We start from the raw sequence: 15,295 nt of genomic DNA, 5'->3' as shown, positions 1-15,295 counted from the left end.
TCTGTTAAAATTTCAGTAGATTTATTGATGAATGAAATGACATGATCTTTAGACGAATAAAAACAAATACACCACCATTTTACAGCTAACAAAGTTGAAATCAAATGGAATTTATATTTAAATATTGAGGATGTTATAATTATTCACTTTTAATATTTAGGTATATGGACTCATAACGAGCCAATACTTGGATATTAGAGGGAATAACCCCTCACCAAAATTTCCTTAAAGAAAAATAATGTGGTTAATGGTAAAACTAAATTTCCTAAAATATTCACCAATTAGGAGTATTTTTAATGCAATATTTCATAGCACTAAGGTTAGGAATATATGAGGTAACATAGGACATGCGAACCTCTTTAAAACACCTTCTATGGACCTTCTATAGGATTTGGGCTAGATTCTATAAACACAATATAAGCTCGCCAATATATTCATAAAAATAACTTGAGATGTGATCTGGAATGAACGCCTTAAAGTTGTCAACTCACCAAATAACTAGGAGTGGCAAAAACCAACCAGGCTTTTAAAATGGATAAGTTTCGAACTTTTGACTAAGGTTTAACTTATTGAAGCAAACTCATCTTCACCTAATAGATAGACCATTAGTAGTTTAAACACAATAAGACCTAATTAACCTGGGACAAGATAGGCAATACAACCTATCCCATTTAAAATATTTCAAGGTTGATAGTATCTTTCTTTAAGCATAACTATAGCTTACAACATATCTCTAAAGATAAGTTGGGGTTCTAAATGTTCATAATTTTACATGGCGACTATTTTTTTGTAAGATTAAACCTTTTCCCCCTCCCATGCATAAAACAAAATCCTTTCCTCTGGATTTGAGGAAAGAGGGTGGGTCACTGTGATGTGCAACATCAATATTGAATGATGAAATTAAATAATAAACAATTAGAAATAAAAGATCTAAAAAACAACTTAAGTCAATTAGGGTTAACCAACCAAACTCACAACCTAGGTTATAAGACTGAGAAAAACCCATATAAATCAAATCAAAATAAATTAAAAAGTTGCCTAGTTCCCAATAAACTGAGTGTTGAATAATGAAATTAAAAAAAATCAATTAAAAACATAATACTAAAAATGACTAAGGTTAACCCGCCAAGTTTGTGAAATAGATCATGAGACCATGATAATCTCATATAAAGAAGATCAAAATAAATTATGAAGCTCAATTCCTAATTAAATCAAATGTTAAAGGATGATATTGAAAAAAATAAAAAAAAAGACAAAAAAAAGAAGAAAATTTGATCATTCCGGGTTAACTCGCTAAACTAGCAACTTGGGTTTAACTAGAAGAAACTAAAAGTAATTTTACTTTAAAAGCACAATAATGTTAAAGATGAGATTTCTTTGCTTAATCTCTAAGAAGTGGAAAGTGATTACAGGTTTGTTGGTATCACGCCCCCAAAATCAAGCATAGACATGCCCATATCATTTAATATTCAACCATGGATAATACAAAGGTTAACCTTACAAAGTTCACCAAAAACCAGAAATGCTAAACCAAAAGGTATTAAATATCTGCATCCCATAAATAATGACTTGACAACATCAAGTCTTAAACGTAATAAAAATCTTACTAAAAAAAAAGTGATAAAAAAATTTATTACAAGTCCTCAAGTGTATTAATAATGAATGTCTAATAACAAGTCAAAATATATCATTCATTAAACATAAATCCTTCAGCTTAGTTAACAACTTAAACTGGTAACGTAAACTTCATAGCTCAAAACTTTCTAACTCTTCTACCTGTTTAGAGAGGGAAAATAAAGGAGGGTAAGCTAACCATAGTATAGCAAGTAAAGCTCTACTTATTCCCAAACCAAGCACAAGTTTCGTGTGTGTGTGTGTGTGTGTGTGTGTGTTGCATTTCCAATAATAAAACAACTTATAATAAATAAATAAATAATGTTAATGTCTCTTTAGTTTATAAGACATGCCATAAAATAAGTCATCAATACTTGTTTTTCCTTGGCATTCAATTTCATAAACATGACTTTACTTTCAAATCAAATTCATATGATCACAATATACGTGCAAGCAGGCCACTAGTCGACTATTTCCAACCAATTATTGTAACTCATTAGAAGGGTCATTGTCAATTATTATAACTCATTAATGGGCCATTAGAGTCATTATAATCAAAGTCATCTACGAGTCATTATGCAACCATTTGCAAATCCATTAAAAAACACTTTCTTTCATAGATGAATTTATAAAACATTCGTAAAAAAATTCTATATTATGCATTCACAAACATAACATATAAGCAAATCAATTTAAACATAGCAAGTGCTTGATCTTCTTTTAAAAAATATAATACATATTGTAAAGGAAAAATGTATAATTGAGAAAAATATTTATTCCATTTAAAAAATAATAGAAAGTGTGAAGGTTTATTTATTTCCCTTACTTAAATAATCAAAGTCCAAAATCTCAGCTTAAACAACCTATTCATAATCATATAACCTATTAAAGTCCATCTAACACTTTAACTACAATAATTTATCAACCACACACTATCTACTAAACTTATTATAACTTTTTCTAGAAAATTTACAATTCCATTACTCGATTATCTTTCCATCCATATATGATTCATCTAGCAATTTCTTTTATATAATTTATAATGAGTCCAAAAATCATTGATGGGTATTGTTGTCAAATAATTTACGCATCCTTTACTATTTCACCATAACTTTCTTTACAAAAATCGGATTAATACGTCGTTTATGGTGTTAAAAACTAGACATAATAAACTTTTTCTATGTATAAAATCTGGGTAAAAAAACTACTTCTATTTAATATGTTTTTAGGTTGAACAAAAACCTTTGTAAAAAACCTAAACTAACAATTTCTCACTTTTATACATAATACTTTCACACTATTAAACAATTATTAACCACTCTTAATGCATCTTAAAATATCATATAACCTACCATATTAATTATATCTAGTCATTCATACAAATACCATTTAAATCTCTTTAAACTTATGCATGTTTTATATAGAGTGAATCCTAATCAATCCAAAACTTTTTTAAATAAAAACAATTCATATTTCTTACCTTGAAATTAAAAAAATAGAATGAAGCTTTAATCCTTTAAGGTCAATAGTCTACACTCCTCTCAAGACTTATTTTCTCTAAACCATCATGAATTTTATAAAACTAGAGTGAATGAACTCTAACATTTTATCTTTTTTTAATATGAATATAGGACTTCATAAGCCTTTTTTCTTCTTCTACTTAGTACAAAGTAATATTATATTTAAACTTGGTCCTTATAATACTCCAGCCCAAAAATATTTGGGTTGAGGTATTGTAGTCGGGTTTGTTTTAAATTATGAGTTCAAATGAGAAAATAAATATCAATGTACTTAGTTTATATATAAAAAAGCTTAAAGTTGTCATATTTTATAATTAATGCTTATTTGGAAGTGTCTCTATTCTTTACACTTGATGGTTGGAGAAAAGAGAGAAAATATGAATTATAGGTTACTTTGAGATCTTGGGTGAGAGAGAAATTTTACATGACACCTGTAATTTTCTACTTTCTGATAATGAATTTCCCTAATCATTTTGCCTATGGAATAGACCTAACTTGTCGAACACCGTGAATTTCCTATGTGCTTTTCTGTGATTGATTATATTTGTTTTTTAATATTTTTTTACTTGTTAATTAGTTTAACATTTTAGATTTGTTTCTATAACAAGGTCTATTTGATATTGTTTGTATTATGACTATTGTTTACTGTGATGTATTGTGCTATAACTATTTTATTGTGTTGTAGGATAAAAACAATGTCAAGTTATTTATTATGCTAAAAATATTTAAAATAGTTAAATGGTGGCGGGATAAATTTTTTTGTGGGGATTTCAAGTAAAAAATAACCAATAAATATATCATACTAAAAATATTTTATTTATATTAAATCGATTATGAACTCTTAAACTTACATGTGATTTTTTACATGAGAGTAATTCTTAACATAAAAAAGTTAAATATGTGACTACACAAATTACTACATTGTTTCAATAAAATTAATGATATATAAAAAATAAAAATAAAAAATATAATTACTTATAACACTTACATATTTGGTATGTGTAATTAAATAAAGGTTAACGGAAAAAAGTTGTAATTTTAATTTTAAAAATGGACCTTATATAGTAAATAGTTGTACTTTATTTATAAAAGAACATCAAATCAAATATTAATCGAACATTATTAATTTTAAACCAAAAATAAATAGACGCACAACAATAGCGAAAACGCGCACGAGGCTGAGGCATATTAAAACTTAAAAGTGCGCTCTTTGGAACACTATAAAAGAAGAATAAAGAGTCAACCATATCAAGGGACTAACTCATGATTTCCAAAACTAGAACAACAAAATTATAAAATAAAAAAGAATAGGGACTAAATTACAACTTTCTGAAAACTTTACCATTACCATACAGTGAGTGAAATCGCATCATTAACTCAATTAGGCAGGATTTTCTTTCCCAGTCTCTCACAAAATTAGAAGAGGAAATATTTGACCTTTCACTTTTAGAAAAAAAAAAGAAAAAGAATCTGAGAAAGAAATAGTAATTTTTGGATTTAGAGGAGAAAATAGAAGTATTTTCTTTTTTGTTTTGTTTTGTTTCAATTTAATTTAATTTAAGAAGAAGATTATTACTATTATTGTTATAGCAATGAATTGAAGAGGCAGGTGGTGGTGGAGAGATGAGCGTGAGCCATGCATCAATACATCCGGTGGAAGATCCGACTACAACGGACGGCGGAAACAATAACGCGCCGAGAGTGAGGATGAAAGACATACAAGGGATGCCAGGCACCAAAGGCGGCCTTGCTTTGCGTCTCTCTCAGTTTATATTTGCTGCTACGGCTCTTTCTGTCATGGCCTCCACCAGCGATTTCCCTTCTGTTACTGCCTTTACGTAATTGAATTCCTTGCCTTCCTTTTTTTGTTATTTATTTTGTTATTTGTTGTGTTTGGCTCAATTGCTTGATTTTGCTTTCAACTTTCCTTAAGAGAATTATATGAAATATTTAGCTTATTAATATCAGTTTGGTATTTTTAAAACCCTAAATTTTTTATTTGATTGCTGCTGCTGCTGCTATGTTAAAAGCAGGGAAGATGAAATGTTTCAACGCCGTAGCAAAATTACAAGTTAGGCTCGAAAAAAGAGAACACTTTCGTTTCCAATAATTTTATCTAGGGCTTGATTTGATCAGGCTGTGGCTGTTCATTTGGAAAAGAACACTCCTTTTGCGATACTATCTTTAGCATTTTGATTGATTTGTGTGGATCATTGGTATGAAGAAGAGAATTAGGAGCACTTGAGTCACGCTGGACTTGCATTGGTATGTCATGAAGAGCATGCCTCTCTAAAGAGCTTATAATTAAATTTTCACCATATAGTATCTTCAAACACTTGAGTTACACCGGAGTTGCATTGGTATGTCATGAAGAGCACGGCTCTCTAAAGAGCTTATAATTAAATTTTCACCATATAGTATCTTCAAACACTCTTTGTTTGTTTCCTTGTTACTTAATATTTAAAGCATCCTTGTTTTGTATTAGCTTGCTGTATCTGTATTTCAATGTGGTTAACAGCTTGGAAATATAAAAAGTATGTTTGACATGTTCTGGTTATTAATAAGATTTCACTGTTGATGAGTGAGTTGTTTTATCCCAACAACTGAATTAGTTGTGCTTTGGATGTCTTCTTTACGTAATCATGCTACTGAATTTTGCATATCCTACTATTAACAGGATGGGATGTCTAATTTTTGGTTTGTGAGTCAGTTTTTATGTGAATTATGATATTTATTGTTTGATGACATCAGTTCTTTTCTTTTATAATGCGCAATATCAGCTACCTAGTTGTGGCCGCTAGCTTGCAGTGCCTGTGGAGCCTTTGCTTGGCTATTGTTGATATTTATGCCCTTTTGGTGATGCGCTCATTGCAGAATTACAGGATTGTCATAGCTTTTGCTGTTGGTGATGGGGTAAGATGACAATGTCTTTAATGTAAAACTGAATCTTAACAGTGGACATCTGGGCCATCCTTGTTCTCGCGTGTTATATATATGCAGCCCTTATCTTTACACTCCTAAAGATAGATGCATTTTGCTTGTGGCTTGTAGCAGCCGGTCTTCCTCTTACATAAGATTGTCAAGTGATTTGGACTGCTTGGTTTTGTCCCTTAAAAACTAGTTTTCCCCCTATTTATCCACTCAATTTCCTGTGCTCTATGGTTACTCCACTACCATCCCTTTTTACCCCTTCTTTTCGTTTTGATTTTCAGCTTGTAAGAGCTAAAGCTACAATTACCATCACTTGCTGTTTTATTTCAACTTTTAACATTTTCATTATCACCAGTCTAATGTTTTAGCATTAAGGAGTGGAGTCTACATTGAGTCATAATTAGAGGGAAAATTCAGCTAACTACATTTTACTAGAATGCAGACTAGAATCATATTTAAATCTACTTAGGGAGTGTCTAGGAATGCTTTTGCTTTTAGGTGCTTTTCAAAAGTACTTTTGGCTTGAAAAAGCATCAAATTGATACTTTTTTAATGTTTTCTGATGGTTTTGATGTGTTGATGTTAAAAATATAAAAAATATGAAAAAAAAATATTTTGATGCATTTTCAATCAAAAAGTTATTTTGAAAAGTATTCTGCACCACAATCCCAAATACACATTTAGACTGAATATTTATGACTTATCTCTTTGTGAAATGGCAAGAAGATAGCGTTCACTATAATATTTCACAAGCTCAAGTGCTATAACTATGCTCATCATGGTTTCTGCATAAGCTTTTGGGTGCATGCTATTCTAGGATTTTTGAATATTCTCCCTCCATGTCAAAGAGATTGTCTGCCTTTCTATTTTTTATCTGTCCCAAAATGTTCGTCTGGTCAATGCTTTAAGTAGTCTACTTTCCTAAAATACCTCTATATAAAGTCCATTTTGCAAAAGATTGTCAAATACTTTTGTGGAGCTAGCAAGATATCATTAAATTTGTTACTGAGATCTGCTTTAAATTGATAAAGAAAATCAATTCTGTCAATTGGAAAAATAAGAAACTAAATGGTTAGTACACGAGAGAGTTACAGTGTGATTCAAAAACAAAATATTCTTTCATTTATCCATTTCCTATTCTTCACTAACATGCACCCAATTAGCAACAAAAATAAGAGATCAAAATAGACATATATATCAAGATTAAACAAAATCAATGTTCTTTCTCCACTTTTTCCTTGTACATACAAATATCTTTAACACAAGAAGATTTTTTGCAGCCTGAAAATATTAATTCTTAAAGAAAATTCATGGAAGCTTGCAAAATGTATAGAGAGCATAAACACTGCATATTTTATGACCCTTGACATTTAGTTTTGTGGAGTTAGGTAAGTTTGATCAGGCATTTTCATAAGGTTCCCTTTTGGGAAATTTTTTCATGGTGCTCATTCCAAAAATGTACATTGAACTGCAGAATGGAAAGGTTGCGATAATACTCCCTCAGTTACATGGATGTTTACTCTACATCCGAGTGTGCATTTTCTATCTTTCTTCACTTCACATCAATTAACTCTGTTGTATTATCTCGTGAGTTAATTTATTTGCATTTAGATTTTATTCTCCTCAATTTTGTTTCATTTTCATGCAGATAGCTTCCACTCTCACATTTGCTGCTGCCTGTGCTTCTGCTGGCATCACAGTCCTTATCAACAATGATCTTGACAGCTGTGCCAATAACCATTGTTTACAGTTCGAAACTGCTACAGCCATGGCATTCATCAGCTGGTTCTCTGCATTGCCATCTTTTCTCCTGAACTTTTGGTCACTGGCATCACGATGAAGAACAAAAAAATTGCTGAATTAAAAAGAAATTGACAACACTGGCCATTTTGTGGTACCAACTGAAATACAAGACAGTCTTGTTTAATCTTTGTTGCATGTGTGCATTGATAGAAGGATGAGTTCATTACTCTTGGCATGCGATTTTGTTGTAAATCAGAATGCAACGTAAATATTTGGGGTGCTTTGTATTTGCTTGTTTAGGCACAATGGATTTGATTGGATAACTTTGGTGTGGACATTCGCAAGGAGTATGTGTAATGACTTCTGAAGAGTGGACGCTCACATTCTTTCTCCTCTCTATTTGGCTAGGAGTTATCTAACATGCAGCACCACAGGTTTACTTTACGCAGGCATCGAGGCAATGGAAAGTACGTATCATTGAGATTTGCACTAGCTCCCAAATTTCATGTAAAACTGAAGGCACCAGGTGGGTGCTATGCTCTGACAATCTTTCACCTGTAGTAGTTTGGGATTTGAAAGAACTTGATCACCGCAAGTAATTTTGTGTTGGATGTTTAAACAAGGATAGCAGGGCTTGATTTTGAACGGTCGGAAGACATTTGGTCGGAGATGGCAAGAGAGATAGATCCCAACAAGGGATTAGTCCTTGAAATGGGCAAAACCAAGAAGTGGCTACTTTCCTTCTAAGTATCATTTCTACCACCTGCTGACTTCACTGCTTTCGCTCACATTCTCGTAGAAAGGGAAAAGGTCACCACGAGAGTAACACTTGGAGTTAGAGTTAGGGTGAGCAAAAAAAACTGAAAAATTGATTAAACCGAGAAAACTGGAAAAAAAATAACTGAAAAAACCGAATAAAAAAAAAAACAGATTAAACCGATTAAAATTTTGAAAAAACTGGCCGGTTCGGTTCAGTTTTGGTTTTGTAAGTAAAAAATTGAACCGAAACCGAAACCGAAAAAACCAGAAAAAAATCGAGCCAAACCGGTTTGAACAGGTTTTTGCTCTAAAAACCGAACCGAACCAAAACCGGTTGATTTGACCTGGTTTTGGTTTTTTTTTCAAAAAAAATTTCAGTTTGATTATTTCTTTTTTGATAAAAATCAAACCGAACTGAAAATAATCATTCTTATTTGGAGGTAGGAGGAGAGAAGAAAGGAATTGTGGGCAAAATAACGCTATCTTTTTTGCCTCCTTTTTTTTTTTTTTATGTAATATATATATCGGAATCCCAAAGCTCAGGAAGAAATCGTTACTACACTGAAAGCAAAGCATCCTTGATTCATGTGTCAAAAGTAGTAGTATAAATGAAGCTGCATTCCCAAGCTAAACGTCGATATTTCTCCAAGAATTTTACTAGATCATATATTAAAAAAAAAAAAATATAGAGAGAGAGAGATTAATGCCGAGGGAAGATGATGATGCAAGATTATGTAGCTGTTTCAAGAAGTATGAAGAGATTGAGAAACGGGTATGCATGTATTAACATATACTGATAACCTTGCATACCTTCATCCATCTATTGAAACAAGATTATTATAACGCATGTATTTTGTGATCAAATGATTTATATGTGATGCAACCGAACCTGATAAAAAAAATTAATAATAAACACAAAGAAAGAACATTTTTGTAGTCTCGCAATTAGAAACTTAATTTATATTTTATTAATGAATATTTTTCTCTGGTGTAGTTTATCTCTTTAAAAAATCTACAACTTCTTATATAATTTTAAATCAAATAAAAAAAATATTATAAAATATAAAAATACAAAGGAAAACAATGAATTGGCCTAAATAATATCTTATAAATCTAATTTAAAGGCCTTTTGGACCTCCATCGGTTATAGGAAGCTGTTTTTTTTTATATAACTATATTGGTAAAATTTCTAGTCAAATTAAGAGCTAAATTTAAGAGCAATACAGTAATTAGATAAAAAATTATGATTTTTTTTTATCAGGCTATCGATTAGCTTGAACATCTTTTTTATTGAGTTTAGCACTGCATTACTGACCCTTAAACAACTTTGTTAGGTTTTCTATGTTTTCTACTTATAACAAATTAACAAGTAATTCTTTAGAATTATGGAAATCTCCAATCCCATCTATCAATATGCTTGTATGTGAGTACAAAATGTTTATTAACATAAAATAATAATAATAATAATAGTCTAAGATCGTTTTCATCATTTTTTATATATGACAGTGAAAAATACTCAAGAAAAATAATTGTTAAAGAATCCTTGTTAAACAAAGCTTGATGCCTTGTAAAATAAGAATTGATTTTTGACCAGTTAATTTTTCTTGTTTGATATGAAATTCTTGTAAAATAAGTAAGTCAAAGGATGCCATATAAGTTTTAAATAACATTAAGAACTCCTTGTAGTAAATGGAACCTATAACTCTTGCGGAAACAATTTTTTTTTGTTTTTGTTTTCACACTTTGCTGATATTTTCTAGGTTCAACTTCAAACATGTCGTTTTCTCTTTTCTAGATAAATTTGTTGGCCTACCATATATAATTAGAAAAGAACAAATGTCTAGTTTCCAACCCAATTGAAATTGCATCCAAACTTCTCTTGTAACTTCATATATGACCTTAAAAGTAGATAAAGATCCATACTGACTGATTTAAACCTTTTTAACCCAAGCCTCTCGAATTAACCCATAAAACTCCTCTTGGATCCACTTCGTTTTAGGTCATAGAATAAACCTAATAGACACTACTAATAGATCATTTGATGTCATAGCTAGGATCACATTACCTAACATGTGCACCTAGGATTATTAATTTTGTTTGGTGATTAGCCTTAAGCAATGCAATCTCTTCCATAATCTCTTCAATCCTTTATGGGAGCTACACGTAGTTAATTTTAGCTAGCTTATATCAAAAGGCTTTAAAAGCTAAGCTAGCTAGCTAATAATCTCTATCAATGCAAAAACTACTTGATTTATACATTTATATCTATTTAACTATGAAACTAAAAGATCTAATGTTCTTTATAGAGCTTAAATATTTATATGAATAGCGAAACACGTCCTTGGATTTTTTAAACCAAGTCATCCAAATCGATCCTTGAAAAAAGACAAAACAAAGTCATATAACCTTCAAAATTCAGCCTCTTATGTATTAAAACATAATTTTTCACTTTTAATAGACAACACTAGAAAAGATCCCTATTCAACTTTATTTCCTCTTGAAAACACATTAAATTACAAGTCTATAACCCAATTTTCTAGCCCTAATAAACAACACCAAACAATCAACACATTGAGAAAAACTTTAAAACGTGTGGGGTAAACCCTGCAGCAGACTTTGTGGAATACTTTATTTTCACTATTCATTGTTACAATGTAATCACTATTTTTTTCCATCAGATAAAAAGTTATAAGGTTATAGGTAAGGTTATTTTGGTCTTTTCAGGTGACCATTAGTCATTAATTATTTGCAAGGGGGGTATATGTGTCTTTCCAGCTGTTCTAAAAGAGTTAAATGACTTCTGTGTTATTTAGATAAGTTTTTTTTCTAAGCTATAGACGAGGGTATTTAAATATTTTTAATTGTTTAAATAAAAATGACATTTTCCTTTAGAACCTAAAAAAATAAAACATGGGTCCAGTGACCATTTGGCCCTTTTAGTATGGTTTTTTTTTTGTTAATTTCATGTCATTAGGGGTAGATTGGTCTTTTCAAGTTAATTAATTGATCTTAAAATTGAAAACTCTGTATACGTGTCAGCACTTAAGAGGCTTCCATCTTCTTTGGACGATGCGTGTGACGCCTCTCAATAGCCAAACTCGTGTTTTCATTGTGTCGTTGGAAGCACTATTACGTACTCTTCCTTTTGGTGAGGCATGTGTCCATATAGGTGTGACGGTTTGTCCCCAGCGAGCGCTCTCTCTCTCTCTCTCTCTATTTTCTTTCTCCTCCCTAAACAAATATAGTTTGGTTCTCTTTATTTTTGGTATTTCAATTTCAATCCTTATTCTTTTGATTTTAGATTTTATTTCTTAACCTTTTTATACAAGTTTTATTTATTTTTGATTTAGTCATTCACTTTCAATTTTTCATGTTTTATTTCTTTCTATTAAGTACTTATTCTTTTACTTTCTATTTTGTTTCTTGGTTTTTTTGTAAAAGTTTTATTGGTTTTCAATTTCATTCTTTAATCCAAGTTTATGAGGCATTGTTTTTCTCCAATTTGATCCTCATTCTCTATTTTTTTTTCTTTTGTTAAAGTTATTTTTCTTTTCGATTTAATCCTCCAATCAAAATTCTAGTCTACCCTCTAATTTATTTGTTTTTTATTTTCACCTTCATTCTTTTAATTAACATTTTTTTTATCCTAGATCCTTTTATTAATTGATTTTTCTCCAATTTTATCTTTTAATGTTTGATCTAATGACTTGAGTTATAGGTTTGAAAAATTAACACGGGTCGACATTCTTTTTTTATTTTTTTATTTCATCATTTGACATTGTTTACTTAAAAAAAAATATTAGCTTTGTGTTTTTCTTCAATTTCTTGTCTATTGTGTTATCTCGATCTCATTACCTAAGCCATAGGTTTTAAGGGCTAACTCGGGTTAGCTTGCCCTTTATTGTCCAAATTACATGTTTATCACGCTACTTTAAGTTGACTCGTCCTGTTTTTTTTTTCTTTTTTTTTATCCAATTCATGCTTCTAATTTCTCACATTATCATGATGGCTTTTTCACATTTATTTACATACATGATTTTCGATTTATTTAATTAGATGCTTGCATAAACCTTTTGATTCACACTTAGAATCTTTTATGTTAAAACACACTTTGAAAAAGCCTACATATCCAATTTTTATATGGAAAAATAATATACAACCCATGACGGAGCATATGTCAAATAACTAGTACAAAAGAAATTTCTAACTTCAACTTCAACTCCTTTTGAAAACCCTAAATTCCTTATACGCTTACCATTTTCACTTAATAACCACACAATAACACTAACCCACTTTAATTTTCATTCAATTCAATTTAGATTCAAATCCAAAATCATAACTTCCCTAACTTCAAAATATTATCAAATACAAATTAAAAAAAAATAGAAACACTAAAAACTCTCATTCATCGCAACAACAATATTGAACCAAAGCAATCTACAATGAATAAAACAAAAGATCCATGGCCAATTTGGCTTATAATTCATGTAGCAAACCCTAAAATAAAGTCGAAGAGAAACTAGGGTTAGGGTTTTGAAACAAAACACAAAAGAAAATATATAATGATTAAATAAGATAAAAATCAATTAAAAACCCCAAAAAATAGCCCACAGAAGAGATTTTGAAGAAAAGAAAAAGAGGAAGAAGAGGAAGGGCTTAAAAAAATTGATGGAAGAAATGAAGATTTTTAAGAAATTATTTGATGAGTCATCCATCTCTCGAAACCCTAGCCCTTCTTTTTCAAAACCATCAACAACGCCTCTCAATAGAAAATAATTACCAAATTGTCATTCAAAAACCTCCATTTCAGGAAGTTTTTGTAGAGAAAACTAGACTCTAAGATCTTTTAATTTTGTTTATGTATTTTAAGTGATATATTTTAATTTAAATTAATAATGATTCAATAATTATTATAGAGAAAACTAGACTTTACCATCTCATCTATACATGTTTTTTATGTTAAATATGGAATTTTTCTATATAGGGTTGAGAAATACATGTTTTTATGGGTTTTGAATTAAAGGTAGCACATGGTGGTTGTGGAGGCATTTATGATCAATGTAAGTTGTTTTTATTTAGTCTATGCTAGCCTATTTACTCCTATTCCATTGTAGAAGATGTCAAAAGTTAGTTTTTTAATATAAAAATGTGTATGTATTGTCAAAGTGCTTTTTAGATTGAAGATTTTTTATTATCATTATGAACAGACTCGTTGATGGATGTTTAGTTAAATAAATCAATCAAATTGATAAATAAAATTTATAGGTTAGATTACATCACTCTATTTTGATTTACAGAGGAAATTATTTTTGGCCTTTTTATCTAAAAGAAAAAAAAAACAACACGTCGTTTGCTTGCCTAATTCTCAAATACTAGAGAGGTGGTTGAATATTAGGGCGGATTTTTTTGGATCTACAAATTCATTTCTCAACTTATTTTCATCTAAAAACACCTAATAAATATTTTTTTTTATCATGTCAACAAACCGAACTTTCAATTCAACACACCCTAAATTGGTCTAAAAATACAAAATCAAATCAAGATGAAAGTCTAAAATCACCTTAATGGACTTTCTCTCGTCGAATAAAACATGTTGACACCAAGATCGATTTTTTTTGTTACTAAAATACGACCAACCAACAATTCTCTCCCTCAATGTTTTCTAGCTAGTTTCTCTCTCCTCTCCCATCTCAGGGACTGAAAAAAAAAACTTTTATATCAATTAAAATTTCAAAAGCAAAAAAGACTAAATTGAAGAAAAAAGGAAAATAGGTGGGTCAAAAAGCATTTCTTTACCGACTTTGACTCTGGCCATATGTTTTCCCCGTGATTTACATTGTGGTCCTCTCTCATTTTATTTTATATTTCAACAATAATTTAAAACTTAATCAGTAACAAAATGATTAAATTAAAACAAGAAGTTTAAATATGAAAAATAAAAGAAGTTGCTTCACTATGGCATATACAACCATTAAAGAGGTCATTGTAAAATTGGATTGAGGTTTTTTGAACTTAAAAATTTATTTTCAACATATTTTCGCTTAGAAACACTCAATTAACATCATTCTCATGTCAATAAACCATTCTCTCAACTCAAAACACTCATAAATTTGTTCAAAAATACAAAATAAAACGGAAAAAATTCTTTCTCAAAATTGATCTATTTTTTCTAGTGAGATGAAGGCCTAAAAAACCTAAATAGACCTTCTCTAATCAAATAAATCTTGTTGACACCAAGATCGGTCTTTTCTATTGTTGGATAATGGCTAACCGACAACTTTCTCTCTCTCCTCTCTCTACTTCGCTGTTTTTTGATGAGTTTATCTCTCATCTCCAAAAACCTAAAGACTGGAAAAGGAATAAAATGAGCTTTTGAACAAAAACTGAAATTCTAAAGGTGAAAGCCACATAATCGGAGAAGAAAAGAAATTAGATAGGTCAAAAAACACTTTTTTACCGACTTTGAGAATGGCCGCATGTTTTTCTATTATGATCTTCTCTCTTTTAATTTTATCTTTCACAATTTAAAATTTAATCTTAGAGAATTAGGTAACAAAAGGTTTAAATTAAATTTTTTTTTGAGGATTTATTGATCTTATCTTTTACAATTTAAAACTCAATCTCATAGAATTAGATAACATAATGATTAAATTGAGAAAAAAAGGACTAAATTGAGAAAAAAGTTTAAAGAACTAAATTGAAAAAAACATAAAGAATAAGAGAAAAAA

General features: G+C 30.1%; 1 protein-coding gene across 1 annotated transcript; it reads left to right on the top strand.

Moving 5' to 3' along the window:
- The first annotated feature begins 4,504 nt into the window (after window positions 1-4,504).
- Window positions 4,505-8,176, top strand: LOC133680658 (CASP-like protein 5A2). The gene is made up of 3 exons (XM_062103694.1): window positions 4,505-4,972; window positions 5,915-6,047; window positions 7,714-8,176. Exons 1-3 carry the CDS (start codon window positions 4,758-4,760, stop codon window positions 7,903-7,905), a joined length of 540 nt encoding a protein of 179 aa, XP_061959678.1. The 5' UTR covers window positions 4,505-4,757; the 3' UTR covers window positions 7,906-8,176.
- The last annotated feature ends 7,119 nt before the right edge of the window (window positions 8,177-15,295 follow it).

This window comes from Populus nigra, chromosome 19 (assembly GCF_951802175.1).
Source record: "Populus nigra chromosome 19, ddPopNigr1.1, whole genome shotgun sequence".
Lineage (NCBI taxonomy): Eukaryota > Viridiplantae > Streptophyta > Magnoliopsida > Malpighiales > Salicaceae > Populus > Populus nigra.
This window is presented reverse-complemented; position numbering and strand designations above follow the sequence as displayed.

Coding starts and splice junctions, on each gene's coding strand:
- LOC133680658 (XM_062103694.1), top strand. CDS start 4,758: ATGAGCGTGAGCCATGCATCAATACATCCGGTGGAAGATCCGACTACA. Junction 4,973..5,914: donor CCTTCTGTTACTGCCTTTAC/GTAATTGAATTC, acceptor GCGCAATATCAG/CTACCTAGTTGTGGCCGCTA. Junction 6,048..7,713: donor CTTTTGCTGTTGGTGATGGG/GTAAGATGACAA, acceptor ATTTTCATGCAG/ATAGCTTCCACTCTCACATT.